This window comes from Panthera pardus, unplaced genomic scaffold (genome assembly GCF_024362965.1).
Source record: "Panthera pardus isolate Hobbes unplaced genomic scaffold, ASM2436296v1 HiC_scaffold_8, whole genome shotgun sequence".
Classification (NCBI taxonomy): Eukaryota; Metazoa; Chordata; class Mammalia; order Carnivora; family Felidae; genus Panthera; species Panthera pardus.
The window spans coordinates 126,521,948-126,538,391 of NW_026527013.1; the positions used below are offsets into that span (position 1 = coordinate 126,521,948).

A 16,444-nucleotide genomic window follows, 5' to 3' on the forward strand; every position below is an offset into this window, starting at 1 on the left:
TGGCTCATAGAGGGTCATACCCAGAAGAGCTTTTCATTTATGTCTGCCAGGAGTCCAGCTCTGACCAGCCCAGGACCGTGTTTTATGTTAATCTTTCAAGTGGGCATTCTAGAACACATAGAAGCGGTATAAACGTGAACCCTAAAATCACATAAGTCACAGGCTGAAGGTTTCAAGATCTCATGTTGTCCTGTACCAATGGATAGATTTCTTTCCCCTTCTAACCTGCAACAGAGCCCTCTCAGGAGCCTGGCTTTTATGGGAAGAGCTCAGTTCCATCACTCATCTGGCTTGCACATGACCCCTGGTATCCAACCCCGCCTGGACATGAGAGCCCACACCCTTGTCAAGGCATCAACACCCTTAGCCACAGTTCATTGCTTCCGATTTCAGTTCTCTCTTCATCGTGGGCACCTGTGGATTTCTTTCTTTAGTACAAGCTAAAGTAAATACATTTAACCTCATTTTTTATTGTATTCAAGTTTTTTGTTGCATTTAAAGTAATTTTGGGGAGAGGATGTGTTCTATATTGTCATGGAGCCAGAAATCCTTTATACTTACTTTCTGCCTTACGTTATAATGATTTTCTTTGCTGACAACTATAGTTAATTTTGAACATATTCCTCAGATATCTGAATAGTGTACATTTATTGTAGATTATATATATTGAAATATCTACTGAATCCAGTTAATCGTCTTAGTTAAAGCCTAATACCATTATTTAAGGTCTCTACATAAAGTATGGTGTTCATCAATTCTCTTGTGTTTATAATAGTCTTGGTTTGTGTATTTCAGGACAGTTTTATTTGGCATTAGACATTCTTGTCAGTTACATCAACATAGCAAATTGTACCAGTGTCAAAGAGAATTACAAAATGACTTTCATTGTCCACAGCCTTTTATCTTCTATTTTACTTGCCTGACATTTATTTGCTCCTTCCTTGCCATCTTCTCTCCCCATGTGCACCACTGTGACTCTGAATTTGCTGGTATATCTTATCTATCTCTGTATTTTCAATTACTCCCTATCTTTTTTTTTAAAGGCAGACTATCTTATAACTAGCAATTTGTCCAGATTTTGCTTTTTCCGGTAGCCTGAGGAAGATTTGGTCTTACATCTATTTTTGTATTTATACATTAGACTTCAAAAATGTATTCTTTTGCCTTTTATTTCTGTCCTTGCAATGATGGTTAAACTTCACCTCTTACAGTGCCCATGTCTATAATCTCTGTGGGACTCAGTCTGATCCTAGAAATTTGACTGACTGGCATGGTCAGCCTTCTGAAAAGTGAAGCACCTCTGACACAGGTTCTGCCTGATTGCCCTGCCTCCAGACCCACACTTCTTCAAACTGTGTTTTGCACTGCTGCTGGTATGAGTGTGGTGATATCAAAATGCAAATCTGGTCCTGCCAATTCTCCTACGTGTATATGTCAGTGGTCCCAGCTCACATACAGAATACACTTACATGGGGCCCCTGGGTGGCTCAGTCGGTTGAGTGTCCAACTTCGGCTCAGTGCATGATCTCAGTTCATGAGTTTGAGCCCCATGTCCAGCTCTCTGCTGTCAGTGCAGAGCCCACATCAGATCCTCTTCTGTCCCTCCCCCCTGGCTGTCTCTCTCCCTCTTTCTAAATAAATAAGTAAACTTACAAAAATAAAAGAATACACTTGCAGCTGCTTAGCATGCTATTCAAGGCCCGTCACCCTCTTTCCCAAGCTTGTTTCCTACTGTTCTCTCTCCCATGCTCATCTCTGTTCCAGCCATAACACATTTCCTCTTTCTAGGGCCTCAAACTCTTACCTCTTCCAGGAATGCCCTTTATCAATTATTTCAGAAAGTATTGATGGAGTCCAGTTACACGCCTGGCACTGTGCTAAGGTAGTAGACAAGAGTGGTGAGAACAATCAGCCTGGTTCCTCCTTCACTGAACTCCTGGCTAGTGGGGAAGGTAGTGAAAGCCTCAAACAATTGTGACAGGGTAAGGAGAGGTGTCTGTGGGAGCACAGAGGAGTCCCCAGCCCTGACTTTGGGACCTAGGGAATAACTTCCAGGGAAAGTGATGACCAAAGTGAGGTTCAAAGGACAAGTAGGGAGTGAGCTTGGCCTTCTTTCCCTTATCACCTGGTGGCTTCCTGTCCCCCCTCCAAGTCTGCCAGACCTCACTTCCTCTGGGCGGGGGCAGTCAGTTCCTGTTTCAAGTGCTAGCTCAGTATATTGTACATTATGTTCTTCTTAGCCAGGGATTGTATTCATTTGCCTCTCTTTCCCGTTTCAGGCTATGAGCTTTTTGAAGGCAGAGTCTACTTCTCATTTATTTTTATATCCCTTTGCAGTGTGCTTGGTGCATAGAGAGTGCCCAAAGGAAGTCTTGTGGAATTTGATTCCTGGACCCTGCTCCTCCTGCCCAGCACCTCTTCTGGCCATGGCTTCACTCCATGCTTTCCGAACCTCTTTCTTTGTCCAACCCTTCCTCAGTTGCTCTACTCCCAGGATCCTCTTCTGATTCTTCTATCACTTTGTCCCTAAACCCCCTCCAGCACCCAGATGGTCCCTTCTCTGGCACCTGTTTGCTTCCATCTTTCAAGGGGCTGTAGGGGCAACCCGTTTCTTCTGCAAAACAGAAAGACAGACAAATAGCACCTGCTAAGAGATGTCTATTGAAGGGATAAGTGCTTTTAATAGCACGTCTCCTCCAAAATTTGGTGCCAGGGAAAGGTTGTTTTCTTATGATGGAATAAAACTTTTCCTTTTACTAAGAACATGAGAGCTATACATCCCAGTTGGCTTCCTTATTTACACCAGCTTCCAGGAGGAAATTCAGATTTAGCGTTCAAGTTGGCAACTCTCTTTACATGATGTTTCTGGTAGAATTATTTCCTTCCTTCATCTGGCTGTGTTCTAATTATTTCTGTGAATTAAAAAAGCCTACTTAACTTGAAGTGTTCATTTTACATTTCGATGTCAGAAAACATGTAATTACATTAAGAGAAAAATTTAGAGTAGAACTGTATTTTCATATGGGATTATACCATACCTCCTTTCCCCCAAATTTATTTTAAATTGTGGTTTTACGGCAAGTTACAGAAATCCTTATCTCAAGAAGTATGTTACAATTTTCCATTTTTCCTTCCTTTCTCTCCTTCACTCTTTTATCTTTCTCAGAAAGCAGGCTGCATTGGTTGAAATACGTCATTTTGTTTGAGCTACACTAGAGATGGTTTGCTCACACCAAAGGAAAGAAAGGGGTGGGAGGGAAGGGGAGGCCATACCTGGGGAGGGAGAGGGACTTACTTCTTTAGCACTGATGGCTCTAGCCGCCCCATCCACAGTATTCTCAAGTAATGAGATTTCCATTTTATTAATGAGGTAAGCAGCCTCACAGTGGTTAAATGACTGTCTCAAGATTTTCTTTCTTTGTTTAGAGAAGTCCAACAAACCCAGTTTATGATCTCATCTTCTTATCATTTCCTAAAATCTCTTGTTCCTCCTCTCTTCCTGATTTTAGAGCCAAACAGCTCTGTTATCTGCTTATTCATTCCAGAAGCCCAGGAGTCCTTTGCATTCTTTTCTCTCCATGACTTCAGAGACAGCTATCCTGCCTCTTCTATACCTTTGCTCTCCTCTTTGCCATCGCCTATACCGGAGTCTGGGCACAGTGGTTCTGGCTTGAGACTATTTCCATTCACTTTTTGCTAACATCTCTGCTTTCAATTTCTCCTGCTCCTGTCTTTCCCCTACTTGGGTGTTTTGTCATTGTGATATTTCCGAATGGTATATCTGACAACATCCCTCCTCTGACTGTGCTCTCTTGCCCTCAGGTAAAAGTCCCCTGCAAGCTATGTCATGATTTTCATGATTTGTGTCTCACTCCTCTGCAGTAGTCTCTCCCATATGCATCTTACATACCAGTCACACCTAGTGACTTATGGCTTTGTGAACGGTCATGGGTTTTCATGCTTCCATGCCCTGTACACTTTGCTCTGCCTGGAGTATTCGTCTCTTGCATGGGGAACATCTGCTCTCTTTTGAGACCAGACTCAAATATCTATTCTTTTCTTGCTTTACTTAATCCCATTATCAAAAGTGTTGAGCACAAGCTCCTTTCTAGTTCTCTACCTTGTACATATTTATATAGTACTATTTGTCACACTGTGCTGCAATTATTTGTTTTGTATTTGACTAGCTTGATTATACGTTTCTGATCTTACAGATTTCGTTCTTATTTTTGCAAACTCTAGATTTATATATCTTATTCTTGTTATATTCCTAGTGCTTAGCTCTAAGCACTTTTTTTTATTAGGGTATGGATGTTTCATTTCCTTCAAGCTAAAGGTTTATATTAATTGTAAAATATCGCATAACTATAACAAAACGGATGAAAGGAATGTATGTCATTGGAATACCTGCTGAGTTCATTGTAAGAGCAGGTAGTAGGACATGCTTTGAGAATTGGAAGATGGCTTAGGATGGATTTGCAAATAGACTCAAGAAACATTAGTCTGGTACTTTTCCTTTCCAATGACTGTTAGGTTTTTCTACCCTTGTAAGTAGTTGAGTCTGAGGGGGCCAATTAATTATCCTTCCTGCTTTAGGTTCTAAATAAAAAATTAGACAGGAATTAAAATATCAGCAGATTCAAATGCAATGACCAGTTTTATTGCAGGTAAAGCTGAACTGGGGAATGCGGTGTAGACCTGATGATAAAATTGGGCTTCCTACTTTACCCCTCCCTGGCTTTGGCCGATTTATCCATCCAGGCTTAGAAACCTGAGGCTGCAGGGGCTGAGCTGGAGGGGAAGGCTTGCTGTGTGGGAAGCGCTGTCAGTCAAGACACACAAGATGAGCTGTCCAAATATTGACAGCAACCCTGCTTCATATTGTTGCAAAATGAAAAAATGGTGTCATACTCTGGATCTCATCCATCCGCAGAGGAAGGGGGTCTAAGGAGAGTTAGGAGAATGCTCTCTTCATAGTCGAGAAAGGGTTAGTTTCTATTTAATGTACCAAAGCACGAGTGCCAAAAAAGACAGGGGCTGGTTCTTCCCAGCAAGGGTTCTAGAACAGATCAGTCTCTTAAACCTGGAGTCAGGACCTCAGCTACCTTGATCCAAAGAATTCCCCTTTCAAGGACAGATCTGGTAACTTCAAAGTAAAAATAGTATGACTCTGTCTACTTTCTTTTACCTAATATTTATCATTTTATCATGATGATGGCTGGATCAATAAGTGTGCCTGACAGGAAGGACAGGTGGGTTAACGTCATTAACGCTTAATGACAAAGGAAGCATCTACTTGACAGTCAGGTGTGAGTGTTCTGATGGGAAGCATAATCGCCTGTGAATTACTATGGATTCTAAAGGACTTTTTTTCCCCTGCAATTTATGGAGGGCTCTGGACCATGTCATCTCAACTCAAGTCAGTCTGTAATTGCACATCTTGATGATGGTAAAGAGCAGTGACCTGAAGGCATCTAACACTTCTGCAGCAAGCCCAGAGTGACTTGTGCTGCAACCATGCTTAATTTGCACGCTTGGACCTTTCTGACATCCCTTCCGGCCCTCGGAGTTTATGATCCAGATACACCTCCAGTGGAAACCGACCTCAGAAAAATCCTTTGCTGGGCTCTGACCCATATCTTATTAACTCATAGTTAGGCTTATTTAGTTTTGACTTAATTTATTTCCGGTCCATGGGTTTGCATTCTTTTTCATAGCTAAATGTGCTCCCTCAAAGTATGATGTGTTGAATTTGGCCAGTTCTATACATTATACAATGGTAAGGAAGAAAAAAATAAAAGAGGAAAAGTCCTGGTCAGGAGGCAACAGTGTAACATAAATAGCCATATTTTCACATAGTGGGTCTGATTTTCTCTATCAGTTGAGATGATCTTCTTAGAAATAACATTCCTTATTGATGCTCAGAGTCTACGGTGACATAGCAGTGGTTAAGTCCCCTCAGCCAGTGGGGGATGTGAATCACCTGATTCTGAGGGCTGGGGTGGGGCCAAAGATGCCACATTTCTGACAAGCTCACGAGTGAAGCTTATGACCGAGTAGCAAGCACCTAAGTTACCAAATCAAAACACAGGCTCCCCAACTCATCACAATTAATTTTATTCCACAGCATGTGTAAGGGAATGTTATTCTCAGGAAGATGTTTAGGATTAAAATAATAATTAAAAAAAACCTTGAAAGTACACACATTTATGTATCTCTTCTTTTCATTAAATATATATCTGTTTGGCAAAAAAATGTTAGACTCTTTTGTACAAAAACAAAGCAAAAAAAAAAAAAAAACAAACAACAACCCCAAACCCTTGCAAATTGTCAATACTTGTAATAATTACAGTGATGTAAACTTGGATGTCTGACAGCTTGACCATCCCGTGGAGCCTGTTTGCAGCAGAACCCCCAGCACAAGGTAACACCAAACCTTTAGACAGGGGCCGCCTGCCACAGAGGCATTAGGTTTAGTATATTAGAGATGGGGACGACAACTGATTTCACCATTTGTGCTTTCAGCGAAGGGGCCAGAAAGGTGTGAGGCATGAAGAAGGCAGGTGTGGGCTGGGGCAGAGAGAGGACACCCAAGACTAGCTGGCGAGGAAGGAAGGTAGGTCACAGTCACAGTGCAGATGTGAAGTGGGCATGGGACCTGGGACTGTGTCCGGGAGACCCGGTGCTGGCAAAAGCTAGGACGAGGCTGCTGCTGCTGCTCTTGGGACCAGAGAGGAACAGCACGAGGCAAAGGCCTGGACGGAGGAGGGAAGGGATTTGGAAGCTGATTTCCATTCACATGGAACTGGTGGTGTGAGCGGACTCTAGAGAGAAAGGGAACGAGGAGGTGGTGTTTGGTCTTCTCGAGAAGCTAGGCTGTTTCTTCCAGACGCAAGCACTGGGGCACTCCCTTCCGTCTGGCGGGCAGGTTTGGGGGCAGTCTGGAGCTGCCGGCTTGCACATTCCGGGGAGAGAGGATGTGCCTGCTGGGGGATAGGACGGAAGGGCCCTTTGGATCTCTTATTGGCGGTGGGTTTTGCTCTGCTCCCACCAGTAGACTGTAGCAAGGGAAGTGACCTAAAGCAATGGAGTCTAGAAACAGAATCAGGGCAGTGAGCAGGATGCCAGGTAGGGGCAGAAGAACGCTGGGGCTAGAGGCGAGGCCAAAGAAAGTGTTGACCCACAGCTTCTCTTGACCGCGAGAGGGTTCCAAGGCGTGGGTGTGTTTTCATTCTTCTCTCCCATTAGCTAGATTTTCCAGTTATGGAGGGGGTGCTTCTGGGCCCGGCCACTTCAGTTACAGTCATAGACGAAGTCATAGTTGCTGGGCTCCTTGGGGATGGGTGGAGGTGCGTCAGGGATCTGAATGTTTTCCAGGTCGAGGAGGCGGAGCTTGATTTCCATGCTGAGCAGGGTGTCCAAGTCATTCCGGGTCAGCTCACTCATCATGTCTTTCCCCAGCAGCGCATTCAGCCCATCTGTCCAGATACAGTACTGGTGGAAAAGGAGGCGACAAGTGTAACTACTGATGACAATCACAAGTGTGGTAACAATGGTTAACACTGATTATTCAACATGTGCTAGGCTCTGGAGAAGGTGCTTTGCCTAGATCATCATTTCATAGAGTTGACACTTCTGTTATCATCTCTGTTTTGCAGTCAAGGGAACCAAGGCCCTGAGAGGCTGAGTAACTTGGTAGCAGGTAGTGGGATTCGAACCCAGGCAATCTGACTCTAGTGTCTGCATGCTTCCATGCAAATAATGCCTTCTTACATAATAGCAGGAGGATTTCGGATCTGCATGACTTTGCAACATGACGTCTCTAACATCCCACCAGTGAGTCTGATTTTAAGCTTTTGGTACAATATATTCCAACACTACTGTGCTCGGCATTACATTGAGCTTGCTTCTTTCCTGACTACAAGCATGGTTCCTAGTCTAGTGGCTAATCTCTGCCTCTCCTACGTGGTTCCTAACACTCACTATGACAGTCCACACCTGCCCTGGAGCCAAAGGTAGTCCCACCTTTGCATTTCTCAGCAAAAGCACTGCCCAATGTCTGGTGGACAAAATGGCTAAAATTATTGGGTGATTTTCATGGGAGGTGGGTTGGCTGTCTGTCTCTTCTGCCTGAGTCGTCAGTTTCCAGAGCTTTTCTCCTCCATATCTCTGAAGCCTGGTTCCTGGGGACATGGCTTTTCTGGGAAGGCCCTCCAGAGCACCGAACTAAGAATTTTATTCTTCCTTTCTCATTAAAAGGAACCATGCTCTTTGTTTCTCCAGTTGACTGTGAACTCCTTGAGGGAAGAAACTGTACCTTGTTTATCTGAGGACCTGCTTTGTTCTTGTCAGCTTCCCTCCCAGGGGCTGTAAGTTGGGGACATGGTATTAGAGCCATGATACCTGGTGGAAGGAGTAGCTTCTGCTGCCAGAATCTGAGAAAACCGCCTGCATTCTGGATGCTGTGTTCTTCTCACCTTTTAGGATATTCTAGTCCTACGGAGGATCTCTGTGATACCAATTGCTCTGCTCCTACTGTCAGACTAGTCTTCCTTCTAGAACATGCTCTAGATTCCCCTTTGTCCTGCCCTCACTCAGTCAAGTGACAATTCCAGACCATACTTAGCTTGTCCTTTGCAGTGTGGTCACCTGGGCTGTGGTGAGGAATATAACATATCTCAACATAAAAGGTACTACAAGACTGCAAGGACTTTACAAACCTTAAGTCACAGTGATATGGAAGTCTCACCATGGTGCCCACCGATGGCACCACTTTCTCAGCTGAGGAGAAGCACCGTGGCTGTATTATGAGGTTGTATGTCTTAGTAGTGCAGCCCTGAACTGTAGAACTTTGCCTTGGCTATGTGAGCTCTGCCAAAGCATTTAACCCATCTAAATACCAGTTGAGCGCTAAGAGATCTCTGGAAGTATTAATGTCCTCAGTAATACCTTAGATATATTCTGAACTCATCTTAACATCCATTTCCACATAAATAGCTTTGATAAAAATAGATTCTAAGGTCCTGCCCTGGAGATCATGAACTTGCATATCTTGGGTAAGTAAATTTTATTCAGAAAAACTTCCAGTGAATTCTGATATACCTCCAGATACTGGTACCACTGAACTCCATGCTCTCTAAGGCCCCTTCCAGCTCGAACGCTGTTTCATTGTAAATCCCTAAGTGCTGGGATTACTGCTTTTTGTACAGCCATGCCAGTCCTGGCTAGCTTCCTAGTACAGATTAATGTAACCCACAGGAATACTTCTGTGGCGCCTTTCTTTTGAGAAGGAGCTGGCACAGAAAATTTTATTAAAAAGTACATCAACCAATAAATAAAAACTCTGTAGTACAGAATCTGAGTTTGAAGTATCAAGATGAACTTACAATGTATTTTGTCTTTTAAAAAACACCATAGCTCTTAGCTTTGCCCATAAAAAGACCTAAAAATAATGATGGACCAAGTAATAGTAAGCACACCTAATGCCCAGATTCTGATTGCTAAATACCATTTTCTACCAAAAAGGGACCAAGACTCCAAAGAGAGAAAGCAGAAAACATGCAAGAGGAGCCTGGAATATTTTGTCATAGCAAAATGACTGAAAAGTTGTCAGAGACATCTGGGGTCATGTCAATTGGACACAGAAGTCAACCAGAAGGTGCTCCAACTTTCTCTAGATAGGATAATTTGGACATTGATAATGATAATAACTGCAACCTATTAAAACACTGATATGTTTACATCCATTACTTTATAATGATGCTCAAACGCCAAAACACTTCATTGTTCTCATTTGGAAGATAAGGAATTATTTTGAAGACTAATAACAGGAATCAAGTATTTATCCTGCCTATTATATATAAATTGTATTACCTCAAATATGGGGCCAGTTTCCTGCTAATAAATGAGAAGGGAATGATAGAATTGAGATATTAACCTTTTCCAATGTCTAATGGGTCCAAGGATCTAGGCAATAATCATCAATGGCTGCTAACATCTCCGAAAGATAGACAACCAAATACAACACCACTGTTGCTTAAAGTTGTGCCTGAATTAGATTAATCCTCTAACTATCACCGAACAGGAAACACAGGAGACAGATAAACATGAGAAGTAACAGTGCAGGTTGCAGTAGGCAGAATAAACTCTCCTTTTAAGGGCAACCATGTCCTAATCCCTGGAGCCCGTGAGGATGTTGGGGTACACAGCAAAGGGGATTAAAATTGCTAATCAGCTGATCTTCAAGTAGAAAGGTTATCTGAGATTGTCCAGGTGGGCCTAATGTAATCACAAGGGTCCTTAAAACATGGAAGAGGGAAACAGAATAGGAGTGAATGAGAGAGGGAGTTCTGACTACAGAGAAGGAGGAGGTTGGAATGAAGTGCTTTGGAGACTCAACCTCCGTGGACAAATGGAGGCCGTGGCTAAGGAATGCTGGTGGCCTCCCAAAGTGGAAAGGGCAAGGAAGATTTTCCCCTAGACCCTCCATAAAGGAATTCAGGCCTGCCAATACTTTGATTTTAGCCCCCAAAGACGTGCATCTTCTGACCTCCAGAATTGTAAGGTAATACATTTATGTTGTTTTAAGCCACTAAATTTGTGGTAATTTTTTGCAACAGTGACCACAGCAAACTAATACACATACTTATAATAAAGCAAAATCTAGACTCTCAGCAAGGTTACCAGACAGATGACTTGTTTTTTTCAATGAATAAATTGCAAAGGAAAAAAAAAAAAAGCAAAAGCAGATGCTCATAAGACAGGGAGATAGAGAGAAAGAGAGGAACCTACAGATTCAAAGAAACTGAAGAAACAAGTTAATCAATTTCTGTGCATGGACCTTATTTGGATTCTGATCGGAACAAAGTATAAAAGAAACACACACACACTCACACACACACATACACACACGAGGCAAGTGGAGAAATCTGAAAACCGACTACTGATGGTAGTATCAAAATGTCTAAAAAAGTCAGGTGTAATAGTGGTATTGTAGTTAGGTTTCCAAATGGATGCTATTTTCAGAGATGCACACAGGAATATTTGCAAATAAACACTATAATTGGATTTACTTTGATAGGAATCTGGAGGGGGCAATTGGGTGTGGGTGGAGGTACAGGGGAGACCAGATTGGCCCCGAGTTGATTAACTGCTGACACTTGGTGACAGGCAGTGGCAGGAAGCTGAGTTCAGGTCCTGCTCTCCGCCTTCCTGGCTACACAGTGCAGGGGCCAGGGAGACGGGGTTTCTGGAGCAAGGGTCCTGTGGTTTAAATTCCGGCTCTGTTATGTACTACTTGTTTGACTCTGGACAACTTTCTTAACCTCTTTGTGACTCATTTCCCTCCTTTATCAAATGGGCATAATCACAGTTTGTTTCTTTCAGAGGTATGTGAAGATTAAGTGAGGGGAAGTACAGAGGATGCCTGGCACAGGGCAATCCACACTGGTTGTAAGTACTACAATCTTTACTAATGTTGAGGTATTCGATTTTGGGAGGCCACTCTCCTTATGTGGTAAATGAAGATACCTGTAATAGAATGTTCTGTTTTATTGACCGAGGATGCAAATAAAATGAGGTAATACATATGAAAGAGATTTGAAGACAGCAAAAGTATTCACAAGTGTATGGCATTTTTCTCCTCACTATGTCAATAAAATGTGGCAGTTACAAATAAAATTTGGCAGTCTCAGAACATTTATCCTTATCTGGAATTAATGCAAGCTGGAGAAAACAGCCTTGCAGAGATTTAAATAACATCCACATTTCTACATTTTAAAGCAGTTTTCTATACTACTATGTATAAGCTGTATATGTCTTAAATATGGTGGCCTGTGAATAACCACAATTTTGTTTAAAAAGAGAAATGGTAGGACACAGTATCTATTTTCAGAAAGATGAAGACAAAGTCATACCCTTTTGCAAACTAAATGTCAAGTAACACAGAATTACATTTAAGCACCATTCTAAATGCAGGATTTGCATCTAATCTTTCCTCTCTCTTTGGGATGTACAATTTTATGCAAAAGCTTTAAACCAGTGAAAACTAGATACTGAATAACTTCTAAATGAGCAGAGTCTCCTAGGGGAGATGGGAAACAAAAGTCAGGTTCCATTAAAATGTTCCCTTCCTTTCTAAAAGCTGTTTATGCAACCGCATGTAAAACAAAAATTTGAATGGTATCATCTAAAAATAAGAGTTTCAAACATAATATTGGGCTCTGGTTTACAAGAGAACAAGTTAAATCAACCATAGCTGCTATTTCACCTTACAAATACATTTTCCTAGATCTATGCTAAATATTTTAAATATAGCTGACAGCGTGCTTCAAGAAGAGAAACAAATTATACATATAACAAGATGTCAAAAAGGAATAAAATCATCTCAAAAATAAAATTCCAACAGCAGAGACAGCCCAAAACTCTTAAAATAACTTAAAGAAACATGGTAGAAAACCTACTTCATCAAATGTTTTAAAGAAGAGAGACACGTTTATCTTGGGAAGATCCTGACTAAAAATTAAATACTCAGTGAAAACCAGCACTTGACCAGGGCTGATTCTTCTTCAAATCGACAATTATGTCCTTGCTGAGTATGAAGCATTTGTACATTCTTTTTCTTTACCATGAACTACTGGTCGAGCTAGTAAGAGGTTGAATTGGTTATAATGGGCAGTTTTTAAAGAAGTTTCCATTCTATTCCAAATCAACAAGATGTTCCTTTGTTCATGATTTTTCTCAGGCAGGCTTTTTTTTTTTAATGAAATTTATTTCCAATATTTCTCTCTTGCTTGCTCTTCTAGAGAAAATGTGACACTCTCTCACAAATTAACCCCACTGAGACCCTTACCTCGTGTTTGTCAGGAGCTATGAAGTTCAGCTGGCAGTTTGAGTCATACAAGATCGAGAAAGCAAGTTCAAGCACCTCCTGCAAGGGATGAGAGAAAGTACCACGTTAAGAATGGGTACATTCGTTCCACAGTTACAAATGGTTGCGGACTGACAAGAGGGGCTTGTCAGTGAGGCTGATGGGGGGAAGGAGCATCCTTTATTCCCAAGGTTCACAACACTTTCCTTCTATTCAGGGGAAGTCTGCATGAACCATCTTGTTTAATTCTCAAGATAATCCTTGCACAAGTGTGATAATTTCTCTTTTATGGCAGGGGCTTGGAGAAGTTAAATGACTGTCCAAAGCCATATAGCCCCAAAGCCATGCCACTCTTCTTTCTTCAGCATCTCCTTTCCAGGTCCAGGGAGGCCTTGAGAAATAGTAAACTCTTCCCTAACCAGCAGATTAAGGGCTGCTCTATCGTTGATTACCCCAAATACACAGATGTCCATGTGGGTCTGAGCTTCCTAAAACATGAAAGCTACATGGGAGCCCATGAGGCTTGTGGGTGAACTCATTATCTTTAGGCCCTTTGTTCCTTAAGCTACTGTAGAGCAAAGGCCACATGAAACTTAAATTTTATCCAAAGAGGCTGCAGAGTATAAAGGAGAAGCAAGGGCCCAGTGTCAGAATGCCCGGGTTCCTTCATTGGTGAGTGACTGTTGAGTGCAGGCTATGAGTCAGAACAAAGGGCCAAGGACTAAACACCACTGCCATTTCATTGTAGCCGTATGACCTTGGCCGAGACACTGTCATGTCTAATATGTATGTATGTCTTAAGAATTTAATTATATGTGCTGTACAGTATTGGGCACAATGATTATTCTACTAGTCTGAGCAGTCAGCAGGATACAATCTTTGCAAGATGAGAGTCATGGCACATCTCAACACCCTACCAGCTCCTAATCTGGAGAAGGGCCAAGTGTATCCACATTGGTGCTCTACATTGTTATAACACACAGATATTGCATAATTTCTCAGGAGGGCATATCTTTCCACATTACTCTCTGCCTAACATCTATCAGAGGATTTGCCTTTGGCCACTCATGCACAGCGAGAATGCCCCAGAAAGAAGATGGACCTCATCTGTCTAGATGAGGTCAACACCACCAGATTTCAGAATTTCAAATGGGTTAAAGAGTTCTTGTCAAGTGAATTCTGAAGGCTTAGCATTAGCTGGATGCCTCTCCTGACAAAGTCAACCATCCGGCTATTTGGGCTCTTGTGAGGTTTGTCTGTATCTGACTCATGAAGAAGGAACAGCTCTTGTTCTGAGCCCAGACCTACCAGTATCTCACACTCTTTCGGCCTCCTCACCCTGCCTGAAGTAGGAGCAAGTGAAGGAAAGAATGCCAAGTCAAGAATGGGAGCTTCTGTAAAACTACCCCATCCCCATTTTCCTTTCTTCTCTCTCAGGCCCCCATTCAGGTCTGCCCAGTGAAGGTCAATAATATTAAAATGAAACAAAAAAGAGCTCACCAAACGAAACAAAAATATTTTTTCCACTAAGTTTGGCATCTCCCTTGGGTCTTTTAGTTTGTCATGAGCCCTACATCATAAATTGGTGTTATCTTTTTAAAAAAAACCATTCAGGCAATCCTTATCAAGAACCGGGGATCTCATTCCTGGGATTATTCCTAAAATTCTCAAAACCAAGCAAAAACTGTATACATTATTACCTGTAATAATATGAGAACCAAATAAATGTCCTCCCCACTTTGGGTAAACAAGTAAAGAAACCACAAATGAGCAGAGAAGTATATTCAGCCAGCCATTCAGTATGATAATTATGAAGAACTGATCTGATGTGACAAAAATCAAGAAAAATGAATGTTATTTACATGCTGATCACAATAATGAACAATGTCTACCTGTGAACAGAGATTGGAGGCAAATTATGTGAAATGAAAATCATGTTAAGATGCTGGGATTATTTTTTCTTTCAAAAAGCTTAAAACTTTTTTTTAATAAAATATAAGCTCTGATCTCATATATTCATGAAAAAATTGTTCTTAGATTAGGAACATTGATATAAATGATTTTTTACAAATTTTAGTAACATTCAGGAAAACCCTCTGACTCATGCTTGAGCGATTGGATAGAAAGGGGAGGATAGGCTTTGCTTGTGAACGACCAGTCAGTATATGGCAGCCTGGCAGCCGCCCTAGGTGAGCTTCAGAGGTCACTGGAAAAAGGTGAAATTCACAAACAGATTTCTGGGCGGATGCTGGACAACCGGTCCTCTGCTGAGGGCAGTCACGTGAATCATCCCCTTGCAAACGACAGCCAGTGTGAACACCACCAGGGCCCAGAAGCAGCCGCTTGACTAGGTGCTAAAGTCACTTGAGGCCAGAGTGTCAGTGTGGTTGTCCTTGTGACACCGTCTGTTCTGCAGAGGCACAGAGAAGGAAGAGAAAGGAGGGGGCCTGCAAACTTCAGGCTCTGCCCTCCTAAGGCATAAATCAGTGAGGACGTGAGTGAATGAACGGAGCTGTCATGACCTAGATTCCTGATAAACACAGGCAGGAAATGGGAAATTCGTGACGATGTCAATCCCCACTTTCATTTCACTAAAGCTGCCTAGGAGGGGTGGGAGGAATTAATTCTCGGAACCACATGACTGCATTAAAGGCTGCTATCGCCTGTAATGAGTTTTATTGACGTCTCTGGCTTGTTGTCATTGAGTCGTTGGTGGAGGTCAGCTCTTCAGCACTTCAAGCACAGAGGCTACAGAGCTGGGAGCGATGCCACCTCTCGGACTAACACTCCAGAAGCTGCCACCTGTCCAAACTGTCTGTGAGGAAAGAGGTGCCAGGAGATGGTAGAGTTGTGGTCATGGGTCTGGGGAACGTCCCCCTCTTGGGTTTCATCACGCTCCATGGCACTCAGACATCTGATGCTCTGGGGCTTTGCTATCCACAACCTAAGGTCTTTTATGCCCTCTGGATTTAATTCAGTGAAAAACAATGTTCAGGAGCTCCTTATTTTCATCTTCTATTCCATTAATTCACATCTCTCAGCATGTGAAGGAAGTCCTGGGATGGGAGAATTCTGGGGATATGGGAGGCAGGAGAAACTGAAGATTCCCCCCCAACCCATGCCCTGGGGCCTCTGACCCCATCCTCAACTCCTGGGCCCTAAGACCAGTGATAAGGCATGCTAGATCAGGGGAGCTCAGAGAAATTCTGGGCATGGATGGCACCTTGTTTTAAGGATTGCCATTTTCCAGGGGTCAAATGATGGACGGACTGAACACAAGAGTAGAGTTTGATACAACATATTTTCAGTATCCAGTGTTGGCTGCCATTCCTTTTATTGTTTTGGGGTGACATGCCTTATTTGGCGATCTTTCCCAGCATTCACTTGAACTGTGTTGGTTCTCCACCATGTATCCAGGTCGTCTTGAGGGCAAAGCATTTTGATTAAAGACATAGGGTACAACTTGGCGTGTGTGTGTGTGCTAAAATTGGCCATAGGCATAGCAGTAGATTTCATAGCTGTAACACACTGCTGCTCATCTATATCTCTATGAGTTTGAGTTTCTATTTTAGAAGG

General features: G+C 42.4%; 1 protein-coding gene across 7 annotated transcripts in view; it reads right to left on the minus strand.

Annotated features, from left to right (window-relative positions):
* Positions 1–6,101: 6,101 nt before the first annotated feature.
* The window catches only part of ELMO1 (engulfment and cell motility 1), a 534,040-nt gene continuing 523,697 nt past the window's right edge, over positions 6,102–16,444 (minus strand). For 6 of the 7 annotated variants that reach the window (XM_019418107.2, XM_019418110.2, XM_019418109.2 and 3 more), the window contains 2 exons: positions 12,851–12,928; positions 6,102–7,494 (listed from right to left, as the gene is read on the minus strand). In XM_019418107.2, the coding sequence (XP_019273652.1) occupies positions 7,294–7,494; positions 12,851–12,928 (279 nt within the window). In that variant the 3' untranslated portion in view covers positions 6,102–7,293. The remainder of the gene's footprint in view (positions 7,495–12,850; positions 12,929–16,444) is intronic. The other variant, XR_008420442.1, reaches the window with a different exon arrangement.